The sequence below is a fragment of the Heliangelus exortis genome, chromosome 5 (genome assembly GCF_036169615.1).
Source record: "Heliangelus exortis chromosome 5, bHelExo1.hap1, whole genome shotgun sequence".
Lineage (NCBI taxonomy): Eukaryota > Metazoa > Chordata > Aves > Apodiformes > Trochilidae > Heliangelus > Heliangelus exortis.
In genome coordinates this window covers 26,711,315-26,737,892 of record NC_092426.1, presented here as the reverse complement: position 1 = coordinate 26,737,892, position 26,578 = coordinate 26,711,315, and the positions used below count along the sequence as shown (strand labels likewise).

Genomic DNA, 26,578 nt, shown 5'->3' with positions numbered 1-26,578 from the left:
CATGGACTGTTGCATCTTGTATCTGTTGGATGAACCATAATCACACCATATAATGGCATTATGTCTCTGTGGAGAGAAAAAAGAGAGGGAGATACTTGTTGGTCTTTATTTACTGTGGTTATGATTTCTAATGCTCCTGTACTGCAGAGACAAAAAAACTTGATATCATGACTCCAGGCTAGGTAGAGTGCAGGTACTAACCTGTACCACATCAAAGTTGACTTGAGGATCTCCCAAAGCTTGCTTAACCCATTGGGAAATGTTTAGGTGAAGTGTAACTTCGTTTTGTATTAGCAGAGAGTAGGCCCAAGATCATTTCTGTTTTATGAAGAGAATATTTGTCGCAGTATACAGTGCTCTAAAGAGAGTTATTTGGCTTGTCAGGAAATCTGTCCCGGTAAAGAACTTAAATAATCACAGCATTCTAATATTTGAGCCTACTGTCTTTAGTCCTCAATCTGATTTGCCTAGCAAGTGAGCTTATTTTATTGTGTGAAGTCTTATGTGCACTGTAAGTTTGTATGGTGATTTTAATTTAAGAAATCTCTTGGGGTTTTTTGTTTGTTTTTTTTTTCCTCCCACACTTCTTTTTCCTAGAAAAAATGACTACTGATAGCTCTAAATTTGCAAAAACAAACCAGAAGAAAATTACTGGGGATTTATATGTAGTTTCACAGAAGAAATACAAAACAAGCAAAACCTGGTTTCAAATCAATGGAATCAAGAATTTTAGCCTGAATTTTACCTTACATTTGCTTCTGACCTGTGATTAAGCAGATGGAAAGTAAAAGTCCTAATTAAAGATGTTGGTGCTTTTTTAGTGCTAAATAATTTAATATGAACATTTTGAGTAATAAACAAATCTTGCATTGCTTAAAAAAACAATGTCTTGATCCAGCACTGAAAGTTTGACTAAAAGGGCATCTACATATCATTCTTCTGAGGTGTTGTTTTTTTACTTGCTTTATAGCAAACAAAGACTTCGATAAAACACAAAGTGCCTTAAGTAAAAATACTTCAAACCTCCAACATACCTTTTATTATTGTCTTCCAGGTTGACTGGGGTCAACTAGACTATTTAGTAATTGATATGCCTCCTGGGACTGGAGATGTACAGCTGTCAGTATCACAGAATATTCCAATTGCAGGTATGTATTGGCTCATTCAGAGATTTGAAATGTTATGTTTGATGGTTTTAGAAAAATGTTATTTTAAAATGCCAGTCTAAAAATCTTGTAATTGTCTTCCTAACACACTAAGAAATTGTTTTGACAATGGAGAGATAAAGAAAAACTCTTATCAGTGATTTTTTTACATGTTAAAACTATGATTTTGTTACTTCTAAGCTAAATTTCAAAAAGATTGAGGAGTTAAGCAGTAGTCCAGAAGCAAAGGCAGTCATGACAAAAACTGGTAAAGTTAGAAGTAGAAAATATTTGTTTGTACTGACTGTATAGTAAAGCTAATACAATAAAATAGTTTGTTGTCTTGATTGCTTTTTAATTAGAAGCTGACAACACTGTTAATGCACAACATTTACTCAGATAAACTGTGCAGCACTGTAATACACTAATAGGGGATTTAAGCTTAGATAAATCAATCTTGAGATATGCAGCCTGCCCTCTAATCTTATTGGTTTCAGCAGGAGTTCTAAATACTGCTTCTGAAAGGATGCTGAGCATATCACAAGATCTGATGGTAATGTTGTTTTTACCTATCTGACATACTTCAACAGAAGCAGCTGCCAATAGCCAGCGTGCTCAGTGTTAGGAACTTGGTGGTAAAAAAGACAAAGGAATAATTCCAGTAATAATTATATAATTGCTGTGCTCTTCACCAGGAGGGTAGTGCAGTGCTTGAGCATGTTACACAAGGAGTCTGTGGGATCTTCATTGCTGGCAGTTGCCCAGATTGTACTAGACAAAGTCCTAATGGTTAATATCTAGTGTTGCCAGTAGATGACCTCCAGAGCCCTTTTCCAATGAGAAATGCTGTGATTCTAGTTAATTAATCAGTGGGGCTGCTTGCTCCACTTCCTTTCTGAGCACAGATTGGCTTGTGCACAGGCAGGCCCTGCCTCCCTCTGATATTCTTTTGTCTCTGCACTTTGGTGGCAGTAATGCACTGAAGTCAAGCCACTAAACACTAAGTTGGCAGAACTGTTTCACTTGCCCCTAGAACTGTTACCAGACTACCTGGTAAGTTAAACAAATAAGGAATTGTATATCTCTAAAAATTCATAGGATAGGACAGAGTAAGAGAGTTAGCTACAAGAATAGATAGAAAAATTGGTGTGTTTTATAGATGTACCCACATATTTAAAGGATTAGAGCTAATGGATTTTGGGGCATGTGCTCTGGTTTCACAGCAAAACCATCCCCACTGTTACAACACTGAAGTCTGCAGGAATAATAAAGGTGCCTTTTAGTAATCAGGCAGAACCTTGTATCTTTTACTTAACACAGTAATGTCTCTGCTGGTACATGATAACCACTGTTAAATTTAGTTCTAAGGCTGCATGGTGTTATCTTGTAATATTTCATACTGTCAACTTCAGAAAAACTTAAATCTTTTGGTTTATAAAACTCAAATGTTAGAGCAAGTGTTAACTCAGCTATAATGATGTCGCCCCAGATTTTTAAATAATAATAGGAGGTTCACTTATCTGTGGTTCTGTGTTGGGATGGAGAAAAAAAAAGTGGTGATGAAGGATTTTATTTTTCCCATAAAAAGCAGAAGAGGAGGCTTTTAGTGCCTTATCTTATGTGTGACCTAGAACATACTATGGAAAGCCAACCATGAGTGATACCCATTTTCTTCAATACAGTGCGTAGTAGATTGCACGTGTGAGTAGCACAGCCAGAGGGCCTTATACTCACAGGGTTTTAAGCAATGAGGTGAAGCATTACAATGGTACAGAAGGTTTTGATACGGTAGGATTTCTCACTAAATCTTGTGTGTAAGGGCAGTAAAATTATGAAATTGAAGAGGTGTGGCTTTATCTTTGTGGATTAAAGTGTTTGGTTTTTTTTTAACATATGGTGGGTGTAGATAATTGCTATTCACTACAGTACTCCTAAATGTACTAATTTAACATAGGAAAAGTCATCAGACTTGAACTTCAAGAGATTTTTGTACCCCTTTCCCACATAATTCTGTACTCTCTTCAGAAGTGTGAGTGGTTGTAGTGTTGATGTGCTGGGTCCTCTGGGACAGATGGAGGAAAGCACTTGAATCCAGTTTTTCTGTTTGTGGAAGAACACAAGATCTTTGTAATTGATACAGCACATCAGTAAATATAAACCTCAATTATCTTTTTTCACAATACTTACATCTTCTGAGAACATACTAGATGTTAATAAAAAGGAGACATTTTTCAAGAAGAAGCTGTATTTTCTTCCTAAGGACATTCTTTGTATGGGTATAACAAAGTGAAGAATTAAGAGTAAATAATTTTTATTCAGTATTTTAATTAGTTTTCCATATACCTCTCAGAAACCTGTCGTTCTTGTACCTGTTGAATCAGGTTTTGATACAAGTTGATGTACACACAATGTTGATTTTAAAAAAGAAAACAGGGTTAAAACAGTAACAGTCAATGAAGACTTTCTGGATGTACAATAAAAGGAGATAAACTCTTAGCTGTCTCTCTTTTTACACCCTTCCTATATAGCTTTCTGACATCTTCTTGTTTGTTTGTTTGTAGAGCTATGGGTTTTTAGAAATGCTTAGCTGAAAATGGCATTTTTATTAGAATTCTGGTATGGCTTCACATTGTTACCACAGTAGCTCAGTTTAGTTTGTTACTTTGTTCGTCCTCACTTCGTACAATCAGGAGTGATAGCATCACTTCACATTTTTCTTTCCCATTAGTTGGTTTTGTTGAGAAGTTGACTCTTGCAGTTAAAAAAAAAAAAGTGTATTGTGCTTTACAAGGAGTGATAAGATTTGTAATTCCCTGTGTTTTTACTGTCTCAACGAATTTTAGTGATTTTAAAAAAAATTATTCTGCCATGTGTTGTGGGTATTTTTCATTCTCATTGGAAGGGCTTCTTTTTGTGTATTACAGCTTGAATTGTGCTTTCTTTATACTCTTGTTATGTGGTTTCTATTTGACAGTCCATAACCTTATTTAGTGCACTTTTATTTTCTTCAGTCTTGTTCCTTTCAAAGGTATGGAAGGCAGTGTTACAAGTGTTGTTAATGATGTCTTTGGAGCAGTGTATGAAGTTCTACTGGTTTTGTGAGCTCTTTCTTAATTTGCAATTCATGTTCCTAAGATGCATGCTATGTTTTATTTTTTTTAAATAAAGTATTTGATGGTGTGCTGTTCTGTTCTCTCCAGGTTTTTTGTTCTTTATCCTTTGAGGAAGGCTTGGACAGTCAATGGTACTAGTGGCATAATCTCTCTTTTCCTTAGAGACAGCTGATGTATTTTAGATAACTACATTTAGAAATGCATGAAAGTTGTACTTCAGTTTGCATGCATGCATATGTGAGGTACAGTATGTGCATTGTGGTTTCTTCATTATTAATCTGTGGCTTCCTAGGGGTGGAAAAATGTAGAAAATTTTTATTCTGTCTCTAAATAAATGTACAGAACCTGCACGCATATTTTTGCCAGTCACAGATTTTTCAGTGAATATGAGGCAGGGCTTGAAGAACTGTGGCATTGCAACATCTGACAGTGAGAAAGGGACTGATAGGACGTGTGAAATAATTCAAGGTTTTTATTTTAGAGTACTTGTTTTTTTCTCCTGGTGCCATAGGTACTATATTTTTCTTGAGTCAAAAAGAGATAAGAACAATACCTAATGGGTAAAAGCAACAGAACAAAATATGTCCTTTATTCTGGTTGTCATTAAAGAGAATATCAACCTCACTCAAATTTAGGTGGAGTAAGAGGTTTGTGTGGATACTTTTCCTTCTCTAAAAGAAGATGAAAAAGGAACCTGCTGAGACTTATTTATTATTCTTAATCACCTTACACGTAGATGCATTTGATTTAGCGTATTATTCTTCAATAATCTGTAATTTTTCTCATCTTGCAGTTATTCTTAAGCAAACTAGCAGATGAGCTGATTTGACAGCTTAAAAATTTGATATATATTTCTGTTTTACCACCACATTTTCCTTCAGATATGGTCTGCTTTCCTAATAGAAATCCGTGGTCAGTCTGGAAAAAAGGGCTTTGTTTATGGTCTGCTATTTAATTTTTAAGTTCTATTTCTGTACTTCTGCTTTGTTATTCTGTTCCATCTCTTGCATGAGATGTCCAGAAGTGATTTCTTTGTCATGTATTGAACGTAAACACTTGGAAAATTTTGAAATGTCCTTCCACACTTTCCAGCTTTTAAAAAAATACAAGGTTTCAGAGGACATGATGTTTGATATTAAGATATATTGTAAACTAATGATATTATGAAGAATAATGCTTGTGATTCTTTTGCATTACTCACTTGCTAAATTGAGAATTCTAAGTGTGTTTGTTTGCTTATTTAGATAAAGGAGCAATAAATCAAATCAATAAGAAATATTGGAGATGGAGGATTAGTCTCCCCTAGGAGGAGGGAGGCTGAATTCACTGGGAGAGAAGTTTGTCATTCTCTCATTTGGCAGTGCAAAGGTTGTGGAGAGCAGCAAGAGCATCTCTGCGAGGCAGTCCCAGGGCACAATGTTTCTTCCTCATGGAGAAGCTGCATTGTGGGGTTGACTGTTAAATAAATGAGGCTGTCTCCTGCCCTTTCTTAATTAATGTTAAAGTGAAATCTGCACTAGTAAAGCATGGCAGTGTGGCAGCTCTAGCTACTAGCACTGTCTCAATTGACAGAACTGACTCCAGGTTAGTATTGGAATTATTTCATTTGCTAAATTTCATCAAATCACATTTCTTTGGCTATTGAGAGGCCATGGCATTGAAAACCATTAGAAATATACACCTGTCCAGTGGGAAGCAGACTGAGACAACCAAATAATTTCACATCTTACTCCACAATCTTATTGTAACGGTAGTGAGCCTTGAACTGAACTGTGTTTATACAGGGGACCCAAAGGTAAAAGGCTTCATGTTTTCTTTCATTGCTCTTAATCTTCTTTTGGAAGTAACACAGTTTTTGTGTTCCCTCCAAAGCATATGTTGTTACAATTTTATAATAACCTGGCTGTTAATAAGAATCAGAGAAGTTAGTCAAGATAAATGAAATGAAAGCAAAGTGAATACAATTTTGTTTTTCTCGGCTTCTGTAAAAGCAAAATCATTGCCAGTTGGGCAATGACTTTTGTCACTTGTTAGGTCAGCGTAGTATAGACTTCCTACCATCTTTTGTTCCCTTTTATCACCTGAAAGGTGTAATTTTTTCCAATGATTGTGTCTTTGAGCAATATGTAGATCTGAATTATCTCCTGAATGCCTTTTGCAGATGAGGCTGAAATATTTACCAAAGTAGTTTTTGTTATCTGAAGGATAAGTTTTCAAAGAATTGTAATAGAGTTTCTTTTGATGGCAGCATTTTGATAGATACGCTTGAATAAAACCAAAAAAGCATATTTCTGTCTTCCATGGTTATCTTTTACACCTTATTTCTGTTCAGATATGTACATTGATGAGGAAGGAGTAGAGGGATGCTGCCAACTTAAACACTTGGTATTTTTAAATTCTGAATAAAGTGTGACATACCAAACTGGCCAACCAAACTATTTACTCATATTTAGTTCAGTGTCTCACAGACCAGGGTGTAGCCTTAGACACAACTATTTCATAGCAATATGTGAGACATGGGAGAATTGGATCCTGACTCAACATACAATAATGATTGAAGTTCCAGTGATGAGTAGACTCTGTTCAGAAATGAGCATTAAAAACAGCAAGGAAAGGAGAATTTCAGGTTATTTGTTAAAAAAGAAAACATTTGATGTTTTAAAAAATTATGCATGAATTAGCATGAAAAAGAATTGTGTTCTGTCAGATAAAAGTGTGGTTTGAAATTAAATGAAATTACAAACTGAGTAGGTATGGTGCTGTTCTCTTGTCTTTTCTGAAGAGAAATGATCAAAAAGTCCCCAGTGCCACAGTACAAGTTGCATGTAGCATAGAGTTTAATATTAGAGGTGTATCTGTGTTCTGTCATTGCTCTTAGTGTGTCTGTTTGCCCCTCGTTCAATGTGTCTTGCTTTGATGCAAATCACAGTTGTAAGGCATCTGATCTTCTTTCCTCTTGGTTTAATAATATACAATGTTTTTTTCCCTTTCTGAGCTTGCTTTCTCCTTTGAAGGAAGAGGTACATCATTAGTTTCTACAGTAAACTTTTGAAGATATTTTATGGAAGCCATCTGGGTAATAGTAAATTTTATTTGATCTATTTTTGAATGGCAAATATTTTTAATACGAGATTTTTAATGTAGATTTAGTCTTTCATGCTGCATTTTGATATTTTAAATAACTGCAAGAAAGGAAAGACACATAGCTTTAGGATGGGTTGAAAACAACAAAAAAACAACCTTATGTCACACCAGTGGGGATTTAAAAACCAGTTTTTGTATTCATACAAATATAACTTGTACGCTGAAATAGTTTGCTATTTAAGAAGTATTGCTATTTATGAACTTTTTTTCCAGTTGTCAGAAAAAAAGGTTGTTGACAAATGCAAATTATCATCAGGATTATCTTAGCTTTGGACACTCTTGGTACTTCATTCTGAAGTGTCAGGCTCAGTAGACTCTGTATACTTAATTTAGAGACCAAAATACAGTATCACTTTACACATTAGTGCCTCACACTCTTTCAATATAAATTTAAATGGCTCATGGAGATTGATTTAACACACTTTGCCTGTCCAAATTGAAGTGATAGTGTATTCAGTTCTTTAAATATTATAATTCCTGAAAAATAGTTTCCACGTATTGTGGAAAAAAAGCTGTGAAATATAGAGACTTTGAAAGCTGAGGTTCTGGCAACAGTGGCTAAGTGTACCTAAAGTACCAGGTTAACTGCAACTGACTTGTGGTTTCTTTTTTGTTAGGTTTTGGTTTGTTTTTTTTTTTTTTAGACCAATTATTCTGAATAGGAAGAATAAACGAGCTAAAGTGTTCAGCTGACAATTGCAAAAGATGAGAGAAGTCCATATGCATAATGGTGCTTCATTTTCTCCTCTAGCTATTCCTCATGAAAAAAAAATGTTTAAATCTACCCCTTGCCTCGAGGGGAAAGAAGTAAAAAGCAGAATAGTTTTTGAAGGTGATTTAAGTAGTCTCAGTGTTGTCTTTTCTGTAGTAGAATCACCATTTTACCCAGTTCTTCTCTTTGGATTAGGACCTCTCATTTAAAATAAAAATAAAATCATATTCATTTGTCAAAAGATACTATTTTGACCTTGCTCTTGAATAGTCCAATGCTCAGTATAATTTGAAAATGATTGGCAAATGCTCTTGAAAGCAGGAGGTGGAACAGAGCAGGAGACAGAGATACTAATTCAGATAGGTGAGGGAAAGGGGAAGTGGTAGAGTGTCTGTGAGGGAGTAGTTTCCTGTTTTATGCCTATAGTTTGCTTGTTCACAGGTATTATTACAAATGCTTTCAGTATTTTCACTGTAATAAATAAATATTTCATCACTGTGACCCTGTAATCAGTTTGTCATGACCGAACCCAAGCATTTCAACACTGAGAGTTGCCTTTCTTTGTCTTTCTCCATGTGATCTAGTGTGAAACAGCTGTTATAATACTTGTTCATCAGATGAAGGCAATTTAGATGAGGGCAATTTAACTTCAGGTTGATGGCTTTATCCAGCTTGTGATATTCCTCTGCTCAGTGGTTTCACTGACAGTTCTCTTGCCAGGAGGAAGAAGCTTTTTTAAGACTTATGTCCTCTTTTCATGTGGGCAAGGCAGTATTGTCCCAGTCCCCAATTACCTGCTAGTTTGTGGGCAGAAGAGGATGTGTGGCTGTTGAAAACCTACACTGAGCAGCTGTTCAAAGATTCCTCCAAGAAGAAGGTAACAGGCTGGAAGTGTGACACAGCCACGATCCAGTCTTTGGGACACTTCTGAGCTATAGTAGAAGTCTCAAGTAAGCATCTCATAAGGGAAAACTATATTGGTGATTTTTTTAAGTTGTTAGTTGTAATGAAATGTCACACACAAAAGCTAAAGGAACTTCTTTACAAGATTTATCCAAATAGACGGGCAATTTTTTAGATGGTGATATATCTATAATCATCGCCACTTGTTATTCTGGCAAAGGCAGAAGTCTTTGTTCTTGCAAGATCTTGTTCTACATCTTCAAGGCCAAACTGTATGTGTAATTGCAGACACATTTCTGCAGTAGAGAAAGTTCATATTCACAAGGCTTTTTATTACTTAAAAGTCTTGCCTAGAACTTTGAAATTGGTGCACTGGAAAAAGTAGCAAAAACTACAAAAAGTGTGTGAGTGTTGCGGTCAGGTCAGGTTGTCCACAGCTTCACTGATTCCTTCTAAGAGCATTCCTTGCTGTCAGTCAGCAGATGCAATTATCAGAAAAAATGCACTCCAGAACTCTTATTTTTCAGTCTTTCTTATCAGTTACGTTTCACTCCTCAGGTTTTGGGGCAGCATTATGTGCTAAGTTAGTAAGAATCAGGGTGATGTAAAAGACAGTCTAATAGTTGTGTGTGGAGAGGGTCCTCAGTAATCTTTCTGCATGAGGTGCACGTGGCCCAATTCTGAAGCCTGTCTTTGAAGACACTCAAGGGTAAAAAAATAATATGCAAGAGGATCCCTTTTCATCCTAAGATAGACCTTCTAAATTGCTGCTTATCAGCTGTTTTTAGACCTACATGTTTTTTGCTCAGATACAAATTGACTACAGCAAAGGCTAGGAGAGATTCTACTTCATGCCTTGCAACTCTGAACATCTAATGCAAACCTTAATGATGTAGTGAATATAGGTGATATTTTCTGTACACAGAAATTATAGGCTGTTCCATGCTTGTAGCTTCCTGAACACCAGTCAGACTGGTGTTCCTGAACACCAGTCACCAGAAGAATGAATACCAATGTGCTGTGTAGGCACACTTGCTTTTTCTGAGGATTGAGGTGTTAAAAAAGAAAGGCAAACTTAAGTGTTACAGGCTACTGTTTGCTCTGTATCTATATGCATGCTAAGGATTAAAAATAAAATTAACATAGTTTTTGCTAGTGCAACATCCATCAGCTTTTTGCTAGCTTGAAGTATAGCAAAGTTACAAAATTAAATGGAATGCATGAGTATGTCTGTATGTCAATTAAACCTAAATGTGCTCAACTTAGATTGCTCAAGGCACAGAAATAAGTTTTCTGCGCACAACTGCAAACATAGATTTTGTAGTATGTTTTAATGTGCAATGTGATAGCATTACAGTTTCTGCAACTTCTCAGTTCAATTTGTCAGCCTTCATTTACCTCATTCAGACAGAGACTTGTGTAAACATTGCACATATTGCTTCAAGAGATGTGCTGTGTGCATGCATTTAGTCATGTCATTACTTTATTGATCAAAATAACTCTTTACTGTTCAATACTCCCGTTAACCATGTAGAGCCAAGATGGCAAAGAAAGCGTGGGCTGGCTGTGTTCTTTCTTGCTCATAATTTGAATCACTTTCTGAATTAAACATATGCAAACTTATTCAGAGAGGAAAGCACTGTGAAAAGTCTCATTTGCCATGTTTGGTTGCTAGTGAAGGAAACTATGTTGCTAATAATTTGAATTCCTGAATTTCAGGTTGGGTTTGCTGGACTAGCATTTGTACCAGGGAAAAAGATACTTATTTTAAAGGGTGATGGTGTAAGTTGGTATAAGCTAGCTGTGTACAAATATAATTCTGTAATTCATCTCAGAGTGAAAAGGAAAATAGGAGATACACATCTGTTACCCCCTCTGCAGCTTCTAGAGTGTGTTGGCTTTCGTTCTGTGGAAAAAGCCATGCAAGTTGTCCATGATCATCATTTTAACTCATGCATTTCAGAAGCCAGGTTTTTTTTATATAGGGAGCTGGTGTCTGTGGCAGCATAAACTCTACAATGTGCCATTGCATTTTCTTGGCATTATAATTTGTTCTCTTCAGGTGAGAATTTGTTAGTAAAAAAAATCTGTTAGATATCCTTCTTGTAGTTCTTGTGGATGCTTTCATTGTGCATAGTCTCTCTCCTTCATTCTATGTCATTCTATGTCTATACATTCTATGTATTTGATGCCTAAAAAAATTAATAATGGACCAGAAAATGTAGACTTCAATGTTGTTGACTGCATATAAGCTTCTAGCTGAAGACCCAGTGAATATTAAGCCAGCGTCATTGGAGAACAGTGTGAACAAAAGTGTGAAAAACCTAACAACAATGTATAGACATAAGACAAAAATTTCCAATTTTGTTTGAAAACAGTAATATGCATTTTGTTTAAGTATTGAAAGATCTTTGTTTTACAAATGTGCAGAAAACTGGAGGACATTTGCTCTACATTACTTCCTATTGACCTGTGTTTTTAGGGATGAGTGCATTCATTTTGTGGAATTAGCCCTACCTTTCAGTGTCAGCTGTAACACTTAACCCTTTCATATAGTGAAATGAGGAGCTAAGGTGACAGGGATGGCTTCTACATTACATCTACTGGGATGAAAGGCTTCTATATTAATCTTTGTGATGGCACTGGAAGCAAAAATCCAGCAAATTATTCAAATGCCAGAGATTTAGCAAACAATAGGGAAATTGCTTTTGCTGAGTACATTACATATGTCAGTTCAGTTTTAGGACTCATGTCTAATATTCTGTAAGGCAGAGATTGGCAGTTCTTCAGGAGTGAGGTGCCTGATTGGATTTTACAGTTCGATGTTAAGGATGCTGACTGAAAACACTCAAATGCTGTGTCAGGTGGTGTTTGGACATGGCTGTCAGGCTGGCAAGTGCCACCCGGCAGCTGGGGGACAGCGTGGGGCAGTGCTGGGGGGAAAGGCTCCCTCTCACCTGTCCCCTCTCCCCGAGCTGCCAGAGCCAGGAGTGCTCTTAGGACGGCCCATAACAGCGATGCCCAGCTCTGGAAATCCCCACCTCTTCCTTTGTCATGTGTGCCAAGGGTCGGGTCCTGTGCATCTGAAATTGTCTGTTGTAATTACTGTTAATGGGAAGTTTGGCAGAAATTTATTGTGCAGTGCTGGCTTAATGTGTCTCTGCTGAGATGTTTTTACAACGAGTACTTTGGAGACTGGATGGTTACTGTGAAACCAGAGCTCATCAACTGAGGAATAATGTCTGCTTTCTCATTGCATCTTTCTAAAATGTAATAATGGCCTAGGAAAGTTATGGTGTAGATACTTCCAGAGTACCACCTCTGCAGCCTGTTAGCATCTGGACTGTAGTGTCTTCTGTGCATATGACAGCTGATAATTTTTTTTCATTTAGAAAATAGAAATGATTTCTACATAGAAAAACTTGTGATGAAAATGTCTAAATTATTTCTATTACTCCGTATCACATAGGTAGTGATATGGGTCATTGCATAATAACAACCATAACTTTATTCCTTAAATTAAAAAATGCGTATAAATATGTGACTACTTTGAATGTATTTGGATGTACTAAATAATAAAAATATCTAACAGTATGATTTGTTGTACACATTTTAATGGTATTTCATGTTTTCTTTCCCCAGGAGCCGTGATCATCTCCACTCCACAAGATGTGGCTTTATTGGATGCACGCAAAGGAGCTGAAATGTTTAGAAAAGTCCATGTACCTGTAAGCCTCTACATTAAAAATATCAGTAGATTGTTTTTCCAAAATGCAAAAAAAAATTACAAATGCTACAATAGGTGAATAAACCGTTGAAAATAGTTTGCATTTTCATAATTTCTTTTTAAAAATAAAAGGATTAGAATCAATCTTCTGTCTATATTAGGAGCTTGATTTTAACAGAAGGGAAAGTTTTTTCTCAGGCTGAGGTCATCGTAGTACTTGATTTCCTTTAAATAATTTTAAAGGGGTAGATGAGACAAAGTAGATCTTACGAAGCAATGCAGACTTCCCAGTCTTACTGTCTCACTATATACTCATCATGTGTCCTCTACAGCATGGTCTGTGTTTAAGCTTAAAATCTGTCATTTCTTGAAATGTGGAAAATTCATGTATTGCTATGTTTTAAGAGGGAGAATTAAGGAGACTGGGGCTTTTTTTTGAGATGCACATGTACCTATTGTCACTGCCATTTGGTGGCTGTTGTGACTGTCACAACAACTGGAAGGCAGTCTATATCACTTTGGTTTTCAGGATGTTTATAGCTTATGTGCTAGCTTGCTTATTTTGGGAAATGAAAAATTTAAAAATATCTACAGTATTAATATGGATTGGGAAAAAAATGTTAAACAGGGTCATTTCTTTGACTCAGTAGTTTCTGTGTGTTTTAAGGAATTACTAAGTACCTGAATGTTATGTGCTACAATATGTCCACAAAGAGATAGGTTTTTCAGTTGCAATGTGCAGTTGATGGGTGAGAAAATATGAACTAAAACGCTTCCTCATCTTAAGCAGATGAGATGCTACTTCATTCATGGTGGTACTTCATTTTATTCTAACTTTGAAGCTACATCACTACAGATGTGGTGCTTCCATCAGTGTGAAAGCAGATCCTGCTTATGTATTACATTTCTAAATGTCAGCTAAATCTGAGGATCTGTGAAAAGTTTAGTTCTGTAATTTTTGGTGGAAAATTCCAAACCTGAGGTTCACATTGAAGACGTGGAATCTGTGGGACTGTGCCTAAATTGCATATGCTGGTTATGTATTCAACCTACCTTTAAAAATCCAATCTTTAAAATCTTTAAGCTTTGAAAAAGCACTTGCAAGGAGTCTCCTTGTCAAAGAAGCAGAGGGTTTATAGCTTGCAGAGCTCTGATTCTTTGAGCGTGCTTGTTTATATTTAATGGAGTCTCTCCTTTGTAGATCTGGGCATACATACACCACTTTCCCTTCAACCCCACAGTCTACAGTTGCCAAAAACTCCAATGATGTATGTGATCACAATTGCTGGCATTGAGAGTCAGTGTTAGAACCAGGATTACAATGCAGCAGTCCTAGCATGTAGTCATTAGAAGAGGGGTGCCATCTCTTATGCAGTGGAGTACACCTTGGAAAGGAGGAGTTTGCAAAGTGATGATGACTTCTATCACAAATTTTGAGATTCTCACCAATTATGTGAGTTTGGACATTATTTTTATGCATCCCAGAGGCTTGCTCTGGGCAAGTGACAAAAGAAGAAAACCAAAAAAACAAACCAACTTTGATTATTTAGGAAAAAAATTGTCTATCTTTACCTGCTGAAATGGAGTTCAGTTTATTTTAGCAATCATACATCTGAGAGAAAAAGACAGCATTTTAGTTAAATCTGCAACTTTTTTGGTAGTTTCCTGGAACTGGAAGGCTACGTTGTGGATTTCACAGGTTTCAAATAACTGCTTGTGTCAACTCAGCTATATATGTCCTTCTAACATATACTAAAATGGCTTATTTGGCTACATACTTACTGATATTTCTGTACCATCCAGAGTACCCAGCCAAGATTGCGGCTTCATATTGGGAGTCAAAAATTTCTTGTGGTAAGATGAAAGATGGGAAGACAGAAATGTTGTTCTGCACATTTGCTTGAAGCACTGTAACATCAAGTGACTGACAGATGGTTGTGTAGGAAGTCAGTGGCAGACTGTAGAACCATAACCCTCATCACTTGAGTCTCTGTCAGACTGGAGTCACAGCTCAGCACCATCCATCCTGAAGGACAGTGAATGACTCCAGTGGGTTTCTCAGGAATTGTTTCATTGTGTTTAAAACAGAGGACTTTGATTTTCTCCCTGTATTTTCTTAAGCTTAGAAGGTAGTAGATTTGGATTTTGGCATGGTTTGTTGTGTAAACAAAAGGTTAATTGTGGACAAGAAATATGTAAACATTCAGAAGCAGTGTGTGTGTGCAGATAATTCATAATGAAAGATTACTTCATTTCCTGGTGTTTCATGGCAGATGTCTCTTCATGGTTGAAAATAATGATTTGACTAAATGAAATTCAGTTCCATGCATTACAACTATCCTCTCATCTTCTACCATAGGTTAGTTTCTATACTGTGGTGCATCTCATCTCATGCTAGTTTCCATGTCATTAATGAGCCCAGTTTGCCAAGAAATGTAGAGGGAAAGAAGCTCATGAAGGACCAGAATAGGATTCACATGTACTTATGGGCATAGTTTCTGTAGACAGTAACAGCTGCTTTGAAGTTTTTCCAGTTCTATTATTTGAACAGGGAAATGAGAGTTCATGTTGACTTCATTAGCAAGACCTATTACTTTGTAGATTTAAAAGCTCTGAAGATCATAGTGAAACCTCTTCCGTCTATAAATATATCTGCAGAAATATACATGTTAAAAATACACCCCAGCACTAAGGTTGTGTGTATGTTTGCAGATTCTATATTAAACTGGGTGTTTGTAATTGGTAACTTGATATTTCAAAATTTCTCTTCATATTTCAGAAGAATAATTTAAATATTAATAAGTATGCCCAACTCATTGGGCTGACAGATAGGGACAACATTGAAAAATGCTAAAATGTCAGTTGCTTTAGTTTAATTTGTTGAAATAAAACCAAAAAAGGACAGGGAATGTGACCTCTAAAACTGGTACAACACTGAGGATGCAGCTGTATCTCAGCATCTGCATTAAGTGTGGCAGAATGGCTTCCCTGCATCTTGGTTTGAATAGTATTTTTTATTTACGAAGTAATACTTCTTCCAGTTTGCCAACACAGTGAAAATTCTATGACTGTAATTTTAAGAGAGCAGGATGAATACCTGCTCAGAGGTCATCATTAGAAGACTATGTTAAACTGAAAGTAGGTAATTTTAAAATTTTAATTTTTTAAAAAAATTTTTTTTTCTTGGTTGCTTTTTTTTTTTTTTGTTTCTTAAAATTTTCCTTGCTTTAAACCCTCTGAAAGTTTTACATAAGTAAAGGGAGCCTTCTTAGGAAACAGTGTGGAACACATTTGGTGGTATACAAAAAGTAGATGATAATAATTTGACCAATTTTAGCTTAGATATAAGGAAATCTGTATTAAGATAGTGTAAATAACATGTTTTTTTATTTTCACTTTTGCTGCCAAAAGTTGTACATTCATCCTAGTTCAGTAACTTAATATTTGTTGCTTACATTGAACACTGATATATCCATCTAGCTGTACTTCTCTAGTATAGTGGATATGTTACTCCTCCATTAACAGCTTGTTCAAGCACAGAACTAGAATGCCTAGGGAAACTTTGAAGTACAAAATATTACAAAGTAGGTAACAGCTTTTTGTACATGAAAAAATTTATTCATATTTTTAAAACTTGGCTATAGTGTGAGTGACATATCTATATAACATAAAAATCATAAAGTGAAATACTGTAAGATGGAACCTCTCAAAGCAGATCTGTTGATTAGCAGATGGGTAGAAGCTTTCACCCTGTCGTGTTTGAGTGCTGTTTCCATCAGTTTTGAGAAATTCTGTTTTGCCTCAATGAACAGTTTTGTATACTAGGTGAATAAAATGAAATCAGTGCTATCATTAACATTATGGTACATTGTAAAAGAGAATTTTTGTGTGCATGATTTGGCAAATTTTCATTTGACATAATTTGCAAGGATGACGTTGAACACCTGGCATCAAGAGAAAGGTACCAAATGTGTGTATTAGATTTTCATGCTGGTTTTTTTACTACTTTGTTTTACATAATTATTTCTTTTGTTTGATCTTTAAAATGTGTTTCTGCTTTTGAGAAGAATAGCAAATCTGGTTCTTTTTGAAAACATTTTCCCACAGGATAACTTACAAAAAATATCTTAAAAGCACGACTGATTGTGTCATTTCTCATAATGGTTGTTTTTATTTTGTATTTCCTGAAACTGCAAATTACAAAGCTATAAAACATGACAAGAAAATTCTTCCAGTATTCAGAGTCTGAAAATGAAATACTGGAAGGGAGAGTTCTTGGAAAGATGGGACTCTACAAGAGGTATTTTTGTTACAAATAAGTTCGTTAATCTTTAGGAGTATAAATGTGAAAAACTTGAAATAATGCACAAATAATACTGCCACTGAGATTACTAGTAAGAGTTGAAAAATATGTTGATGAGTCTGATATTACTGCTACTTCCTATTTTAAATGAGTACTCTCTGTTGATTCATTGTTGATAATCTCTTCTTTATTTTCAGAGATGAATAATGGAAATAGCAATGCTTGAATCCCAGGTCTGAACATTCCCTACTTTTACTTTAACAGGTTTTAGGACTGGTTCAAAATATGAGTGTTTTCCAGTGTCCCAAATGTAAGCACGAGACACACATTTTTGGAGCTGATGGTGTAAGAGATCTAGCAAAAACCCTTGGATTGGATATTTTAGGTAAGAATATAGAAATGGTTTTATTTTTGAAGTATAATGGTGTGCATGAGGGAAGCATTAACTGAAGTATGGAACTGCATAATCCTGGATTACTCTATATTCAGACAGTGTTCAGATACAATAGAACTAATAAGTTGCTGAAAGTCACAATTTTTGCTTGTTCTATTACTTTTTGGCATCAGTGTTATAAATGGGATGTGAAAAATTGTGAACAGCATCTTAAATCTCTTGATTTATAAACAACCTGGAACACAAATTGCTTTCGTATTGGTGTAGTAATCTACCTGAAGTTCAGTATATTATTGATTTCACATTTTTTCATGCAATCAAAAATTTGGTTTGGTCTTGTAAAACAGACCTAAGCTCTGTCCATTAATGTCAACAGAAGTTTTCATATTTATTTAATTTAAATTAAGTGAGTTGTTACATATTGTAATAAATATGGTAATCTGAAATGCAGTCCCTTAAAGCAGTTGGTTTTGTGCCCATATGGAGATATCTTGACTCTTGCATGGAAGCAAGCAGACTGTGATGATTGTATTCAAGTGCTGAGATTAAGAGTATGCTGAATTGCAGAATGTTGTTTCAAAAGATGTATCTTTATTGAAAACAAAAATTAGCCATCATTAAACAATCTGGCATGCCTATAAACTAAAATATACATTGATCTTTAAAATGTACATTGCCTTTTTAGAAAGACATATATCCACCTGTGCTATCAGTAAAAAAATATTACTAGAATATAACGCAGCGTAATTAAGTTGGTAAATGGAATAATTGCATGTGCTAACGATGTGTTTCCATGTATTACTATAATTATCTCAGTGATTTTCCATAGCTAATTCATTAAAAAGAACCAGGAAGAACACTTAGAAAGATCAACACAGAAACATCAAGGTCTGACATAAACTTAAGATAGCAAGGCAACACATAATTAAAGACATGCTTTTGGGCTATCTTTTAGTTTTCTGAATATATAATAAGTTGTGCTCAGAGCCCAAGGGGACTTCTGTGGCCCTGGGTTGTGTGGATGGTTGCAAATCCTTGGCAAGCAGTTGAATCAAACATACATTTAGATATAGGGGCACAAATGATGTGCCACGCTAGGGGTCCCATAGATGGGTTTTATTATTCCCTAGGGAGGCGGAGCTGATTGTGATTTTATTTAATTAGGGCCGATGTGAGATACTCGTAGGTTTAGCAGGGGATGGGTGAGATGTATGAAATAAAAGAACAGAGTGAACTTGACTTTCAAGCTGTCAGTGAAAGACCAGACTAAGATTAAGAATAATGCCCCAAGTCTTAAATTTAGAATTACTTGATCTGATTAGTATGCTTCTCCTTCCAGGGATAGCCATTATATGATAATACCATATGGTATTATAAGAACTGCTGCTTAGAGATTTTTCATTAATCTATTCCAAATGGAAGTTTTATCCCAGTGTTGTTTGAATTCTGCCCCAAAACCTTGAAAACTTAAATAGATTTATGCACATATAATAAATTTATAATACATAATATGTAAAATGATGGTAGGAACTAACTTCTGGGAGATTTGCATAGTTACTGGCATTCTATTAAGAACATTTAAGGGTAAAAGAACTTTAAAAGGTCTCTCCCCTAAGTTGTTTGTTTGTTTGTTTAAAATGAATAAATGGAATTTTATGCGTAATGAAATTTATTCATGACTTAAGAAAGTAAGAAACAATTTAAAGGAAATGGACTGTAATCATCATAAATATCAAAATGAAATTCTTGAAAGATTTAGATCACTAATCGTGGAACCACAGCTTTTGTGTTTACTATTTGTTTGTATTGCTGCTTGCTTTCCATTCTGTTTTTTTATCTCTTAAGATTGTCTAAATTTTCATACAGGTTTTTTTAATACTTACTTTCTGACTACGTTGTACTTCAGTAATTTACACTGGCCTGGATTTGGGTTAAATAAATATTGCTGAAGTGTATGAATTAAACTGATAGAATTTCTGAGATCAGTCAAGATTGAACTAATGTAGACTGTTCTGGCTACGTTACATCCATGATGTAAAATGTTAGCTGTGTCTTCCATTAAAAGAAAGTTGGTCTTCAGTTCACTCTGTAATTATCTAGGTAGCAATGAACTAAATATGGGAAATTAGTTTTCTTTAGTGATGAAAATCTTTCCTTTCCTCTCTGACAGTTCCCTGCTTGTTATAAAAGCAGACTATAAGAAGATTTCTATTGGAAAGAAGAATGAACTGAATAGTTGTCTAGCATTTCATTAGATCCAAAGCCAAATAAGGGCAAACCGAAATGATATTATTTAGAAATTAAGTATTCAAATGAGCCTTTGAACACTGATTAAAATCTTAAAACAGCACTGAAAAGAATATACAATGGGGAGATAGGCTGAACAGTAAGTTGCATGATGAGCATTTGCCTAACAGTCAGGCAGTTTTTTTGATGTACACATAATTTGTTTCTCAGCCTCTGTTCTTCTGTGAGTTCGAGTCAGAAAGGCAAACTGCTTTCTCTAGTTAATGACTACAAAGCATAGCCCCTCCTATTCATAGAATTAAAAAAATCTAAAATCTAGAATATGTTTGACCTAAATCATTAATGGATTTACAGAAACTGTACTGCAGCCAATTTTCATTTTAAATGCTGATTTTTTGAGATTAACTAATACAAAGAATGTACCAAATGGAAATTTCATTTCAAGTTGCTTTAGGGCTATTTTAATGAAACATCTAAGAAATGTTATATCTTCAGGTTTATGTGTCTTGGTTTTTTTTGATACAGGAGACATTCCACTGCATGTTAACATACGGGAGACGTGTGATTCAGGGCAGCCTGTTGTGATCTCACAGCCTCAAAGTGATGCCGTAAGTTCAGTGCACTGCACTTCAAACAATAAAAAACCCTCTTCCAAAAGTTAATGTTAAGTGCTTCTTGTTACTGCTGTTTGAAAAGGAGTGTGTATCTGAATGTCACTTAGGCAAATAAAGTAAAAGTGGGTAGTATCATCAAGTAACTCAGGCCCTTCATTTTGGAATGCTGGTCATCTGCTCTGGTTCTATGGTTTTGTTTTTGTTTAATTAGTATGAACCATTCAGAATAGTGAAGATTTGATCCAGCTTCTGCCATGCCTAGAAGATGAAGGTCAGTGTCAGGCCTCATGAGACTGTACAGCCAATGTAGGTCCTCTAAAAATGTCTGTTGAGCCTGGAAACTGTCAAAGGGTCCCATCAAAAGATGTTGGGAGCAAAATCTGTGTATTGTCAGTACCTGGGTTGTTTTCAGCGGGAAGTGCAGAAATTTATGCAGAAGTGGAAATAGATTTTTCTGTGCCTTTATCATATTTTATTACCAAAGGAAAATATGTGTTGTTGAGGTGATGGGAGTCAAATATGCAAGTCTGTAAAGAAAAGCAGCTGCATATATAAATTTCATAAGTGGTGATACAATAAGATTTTCCTGGCTGGTATTTTCCCTTGTTAGTCTGCTGGAGTTTGTGAGGCTCTGTAGGGCAGTATGTTGCCTGTTACATTGTGTTTGCACAGAATATGGCATGATACAGCCTCACTCTTGGCTTCTGCTTAGATGTTACCATAAAAAAAAAAAGTTATTAATGCTGATAATAGATGGTAGAATCAAGTAGAGATAAGGCAGAATGTACAAATACAATTAACTTTCTAATAATGTGATTGCTAGGCAAATGCTGAAATGTTTTTTTCCTTCCCATTCTTTTAAAAGCAAAAAAAGATTATAATCCAGAGTTTTTAACATACTGATTGAGATTCTGGAGAAGCAGTGGCAGTCTTAAAATTCTCATGCATCATTTTGTTTTGAAAGAGAAGCAGTAGCCCTATGGCATGTTGATTTCTAATTGACTGCATATTTTTGGTAGGCTTGGGCAAGGCCCGTGCTGTTTCTCTGTGGAATAATGTAGTGATCTTGAGTCTAGATCCTTGTGAAAAGGAATCGTTATAATCAATACTGTAGTTTCTACCTTGGAAGTTTGATCAGTAGTGTGAAGGTTTAAATAGCTGCATGGCTTAGGTGAAAGTCGAAAAGCGAAGCAGCTGAGCAAACCAAGATGGAAGGCTCACTGCTCATGGTATCTGAAATCTATAATAACCAGGAGTCCATAGCAGGCAGGATTATCACTCTAAAAATTCAGGCGTGTAGGATAGCATTCTGAAAATTAAAAAAGACAAGAAAATCTGTTGTATTGCCGTGTTCCTCCTTGGACTTGGTAACGAAAGAAGGGATTATAAGCACTGTTTGTGGCAACTAAGTTTAATATGAAGAGGAATAAAGATTGACAAATACATGTGAGGCTGAGGAAAACTTCTAATATTCTTCTCTGCCATTGTGTCTGAGATAATAAGTCTCATGAGAGAATGAGGTTTTTTTAGATGACAGTTATCTCTATAGAATGTAAAAGATTTTTCCTTAATCCCTGTTTGGCTTCTCAATTTAAAACACAAAAAAATACTGGTTGTCTCATATGTTTTAAAGAAATACTAAATTCTTCGCACATAACTGATGGTGGGAGAGGTCATATAGGATCAGATTCTAATCTTTAGTACATGACACGCATTATCATGGCTCTCAAATAAAATACAATTGTCACTATTCATGCATGAGTGGTCAAAATTTTCCAGATAAAGAACAGCAGCAGCTCTGCACACATGGAAATTATGTCTGCTCTTGTCCTTTGAAATTACAGGTGTTTTTTACACAAAATTCTGTGCTGTTCTTGTTAGAACACACTCACAAATGAAATACAGAATCAGAGAAGTAAAATAATACCTAGCTGATTGAAACAGTGGAGAACAAGAATGCTGATTGACTTCTCAGAACCCTGCCATGCTATCACACCTTCCAAGCTCTAGTCAAGATTACAATAAAGGCTGTTTCTAAAATATGTTAGTTAATTTTTTTTTGCTTACACATCTGCCATGGGGCTTAACTTGTCTTAGTCATATATAAAAGTATAGCCTTCACTCCACACTAGAATTTTTAAAGCAAACTAGTCTAAATCTGTTATTTTAAATCTTAGGTGTAGTTGGTGGTAAAGGGAAGATTCCTTTTCAAAACTAGCAAGGAAATTACTAACAACCAATACAACCCTTTAAGAAAAAAGAAAATTACTTGTAGAATTGGGTATGTGTGAAGGATAGGACAAGAGGAAATGTCCTCAAGTTATACCAGAGGAGTTTTAGATAGGTGAAGAAATTTTTCCTCATAACCAAAAAGGTTGTCAAGCGTTGGAACAGGCTGCCCAGGGAAGTGGTGGAGTCACCATCCCTAGAGGTATTTAAAAGAAATATAGGCATGGTGCTTAGGGACATGGTTTACTGGTGGACTTGACAGTGCTAGGTTAACGGGTGGACTAGATTATCTTAAAGTTTTTTTCCAAGCAAAAGGGTTCTATGATTCTATGTAGCTAAAGATGTGAAGGTTTAATGGCTGCAGTTCTCTTCTGGTGAAGCTTGAGACAGTCCCCAAGGAGAAATAAACAGTGAAGGTAAATTATTTTTCTCTTGGTATAACATTGTCAGTGTTTATATTGGCTTCATTGCTTAAATTTTTTAACACTCTTCACTGACAAAACTTTATGTGCCATACAAATGGAGTATTGCTTTACTCCCATGTTGATCTTAAGCAGCAAGGGCTAGAGAGCAGGCAGGCTGCAGGAACTGGGAGTGATCAAAGATCTCATTGTTCATTCAATAGTGAGAACTAATCAGACTCTTCTGGAGGTAGCTGAGAGTCTTTGCAAAAGTTATAGTACATGACTAATTGCTGTGGAGTCATTCTTCCACCAGATAAGGTAAATACCCAGTGAACTCTCCATCAACACTGGAAGAAAAAGGCAAGTAGAGGTTCCTAAGAGCTCTCCCATCTGTGAGCATGGGTTATGGGATAGTTGTAGTTATCTTGTGAGGACTTCTCAATGGAAACTTTTGATTGTATCACAGCCTTGATGGCACAGTAGATTTATTAATGCCTTGTTAGGACAGACAGGCTAGCTGCAACTGTGGAGCACCAAACTCCTCCATTTGTCTCAAGATTGAAGCAGCAGCTCAAGTAAGTACAAAATATACTTGCTGTATCAGTCTGTCCATTCACCTTCAGAAAGCTAGGGAGTCTTGTAGGGATAGACATTTCAAAGATTAGACATGCTGGAGGATGAAACAAGCAGTAGATACTCTCTCTCGTCTTGCTTGTCTTGGAAATGCGGTGAGTAAAAGAAAAAAAACAAAACCAAAACAACAGAATTGTGGAGAAGAAATGATACACCTCTAAGGTTCAGCAGGGATAACATTCAAGACAGCAGAGAAGTCATGAAAGAATGAAGTTCAGATTTCACATTCTTCTCTTTCTTTGATATTAAAGAGATAGTGAACACTCATGAGAGAAGGAATAAAGAGGATGACTGCTTTTGGGGGAAAAAAAAAAAAAAAAAAAAAAAAAAAAAGACAAATTCCAGGAATCACATAATGATTGGTTAGTACTTCAGTATTTTCCTGCCTCATTGTTAGGGAAAACATTCGGAATCTATTAAGAAAGAAGTCACCCTCTTGTTCTGTGAAAATCAAGTGTAGTGTTTTGGGAAAGCAAGGGAAGATGAAAAGGAGCAAACCTGGTGAATCATACAGCTTAGTCTTGCGTCCCCAGATCACGCAGCCTCTTGTAGGTATGCACAAGCTTACGTGCAGTGTAGTGAGGAATTTATGACTTGGGTAGGAGTAGAGCCAAACTTGTGTTGGAGTAAGGAAACCAGGACCTGTGGCTGGAAAACCTGCTTAATGTCATCCTACCCAGCTTGAGATAGAGACCAGTGTTTGATACAAACAGACATACTTCTCAGGGGAAGTTCTGTTACTGTCTGGTTTGCATTTAACAACGTGAAAGGTATCCAGTTCTCTTGCAGATTTCATATACACATATATATTGATGAAGGATTTTAAAGCCAGTAAATTGCACACAGGTCTGTAAGGGGAAAGAAAAAGCCCAGCCAGGTGGAAAGCCAGGGCACAAAACATAGCAGTCTGATGTAAGAGAGGGAAATAATCCTGGTTAAAAATCCCTGTTCAATTAAATTAGAAATGGTACAGGCTTTACTGTGATATTGTCCAAAGAGGCAAGTGTATTCAGAAAGACTTTTTTAGTAAAACTATGAAGGGATGATGTGTTAGTAGGGTAAAAATCTGCAACCTTGTAAAGCTTGCAAAAAAAAGTTTGAGAAAAATTGAAGTGGTGGAAGCAAATAATGTTTGCTGCTGTTTAGCTGACATCAAGAATTCAATTTGAAGAGTGTTCTTTCCAGGGTGTGATGTCTTTAAAAGAAAAGTAAGCCCTGAAGAAGGCTGCATGCTATGATATGTAGTATGCTTTATCATCAAACCTTCCTCTTGAATAATCATGGTAACCTTTGGAAGGTGTAGGACTGAATCCTTCATTCAGGGTGTTGATGGTACAATGTATCAGCAGACCCTCATTTATGGTTCATTCTGCTAAAGAAAATGCTGAGTGGTAGGGTAGCTTATTTGAAGGATGTTACTGTATTTCATTTGAATTACACTCTTCTAGTTACCCATGTTGCCCAGGCAGGATGTCTTCTCTGAGATACACAGTGGCACCTGGGTGATGTACCTGTATAATGGCACCTTGGGGCTATAGCAGTGCTTCCCAGCTGAGGTTCCCTCCAGAGAACAGCTTGGCTTTTGCAGCTGCTGATATATGGGATTAACAGAAAATTTTTCATGAGCACAAAGGATCTTTTTGAAGGTATTCAGTGCAGGAAGCATCCAGTTTACTTGCCCATCTCCTCTGTTTCATGTTGTAGTTTATGAGCTGACTTTTATAATCTCATTAAATCCCCTTGCTGTCTGAGACCTCATTGCAGCTTGGCAGGAGTTGACAACAGGGGCAAAGAGGAGTCTTATGGTGTGCCCAGAGGAGGTCAGACTGGGAAAGGTTCTCTTGCAGTGATGAAGAAATTTTCTGGGTGACGAAGCTTTTATCTGAAGTGGAAGCTCATTTGAAGTTGTGTTTATAGTAATGCTTTTAGAGCCTTTTAAGTTGACCCTAGTAAAATACAGGCCCCAGAGGGCAGCTCCAAGCATGCACTGAATCCTGGAGTTATGTCACAGTAACTAGCAATTTCCATGGAAATTAAAGCTATTTCAAAATTTGATTGAACTGGAAAATGGACTGTGGTTGTACAGAAGAGAGTGCTGATGAGAACAAAAGCTATCACCTATCATTATTTTCATGCATATATAGATGCTAAGTCTAGTATTTGTCATTATCATAGTTCTTGTTTGCTTAGTTGCTCATTGCTCATGGTTGTAGATTTCCTTTAGCAACTATCTATTTACATTCTGGGGTACTTGGCCTGCAAGTGATTGGATCAGGATGATTTTTCTGAGTTGCTGGTCTGAAGCTGTTTGCATGCAGAGGCTTGGGTGAAGGTGAATGTGGTATCAGCTCCTACCTGTTCTGAATTTAGTGATGGGTTAATTGTATTCTGTAGTTGTATGATCATTTCTGGAGACACTGGAAGCCACTGTAGTGAGCTGTTTGCAGGCTAAGATTTGCAGTACAATGAAAGGCAAACTTGCAGGTCAGTTCAATCCAGCCCAGTCCGTGAGAACAGGGCAGAGAACAGCACTATGACCTGTACAGTCAGTTTGCAGTAATCTTAGCAGTGATGTATCCTTCCCTCATGGGTAAGATTTTTAGGGAGAATGAAATGCCATAACTGAAAGGCTCACATTTCTCCAGGATTACCATGGGGCTTAATTAGATGAGCTAATAAAAAGACTTGCAGTTTAAATCTACCCTCTGTCTATTATCCTATGACAGCATAATGAATCAGGATGTTCTGATTATTTAGGCTAAGTAGGACTTTTCAGTCCTTTTCCTGATGAAATTAACTACAAAATCTCCATGTCCTGCTCCAGGATTTTTGCTGTCATTAGTCACTTCATCATCTGCCCTGCCCTCTCAGTCCTAAGGAGTTTCGTGATTTAAAGAATGCTGCACTCATTTCTGGCAGTGTTTTTACCAGTGATAGAAAGGTCTCTCTCCTGGCTGTTAACCAGCTCTTTCAACTCTCCAAATGTCACGTTCTACCTCTGCCTCTGCCC

At 36.2% G+C, this 26,578-nt stretch overlaps 1 protein-coding gene across 6 annotated transcripts in view; it reads left to right on the top strand.

Annotated features, from left to right (window-relative positions):
- The window catches only part of NUBPL (NUBP iron-sulfur cluster assembly factor, mitochondrial), a 71,256-nt gene that overhangs the window by 41,145 nt on the left and 3,533 nt on the right, over nucleotides 1-26,578 (top strand). For all 6 annotated transcript variants that reach the window (XM_071746162.1, XM_071746164.1, XM_071746163.1 and 3 more), the window contains 4 exons: nucleotides 1,055-1,148; nucleotides 12,660-12,745; nucleotides 17,312-17,432; nucleotides 20,214-20,296. In XM_071746162.1, coding sequence (XP_071602263.1) covers nucleotides 1,055-1,148; nucleotides 12,660-12,745; nucleotides 17,312-17,432; nucleotides 20,214-20,296 — 384 coding nt within the window. The remainder of the gene's footprint in view (nucleotides 1-1,054; nucleotides 1,149-12,659; nucleotides 12,746-17,311; nucleotides 17,433-20,213; nucleotides 20,297-26,578) is intronic.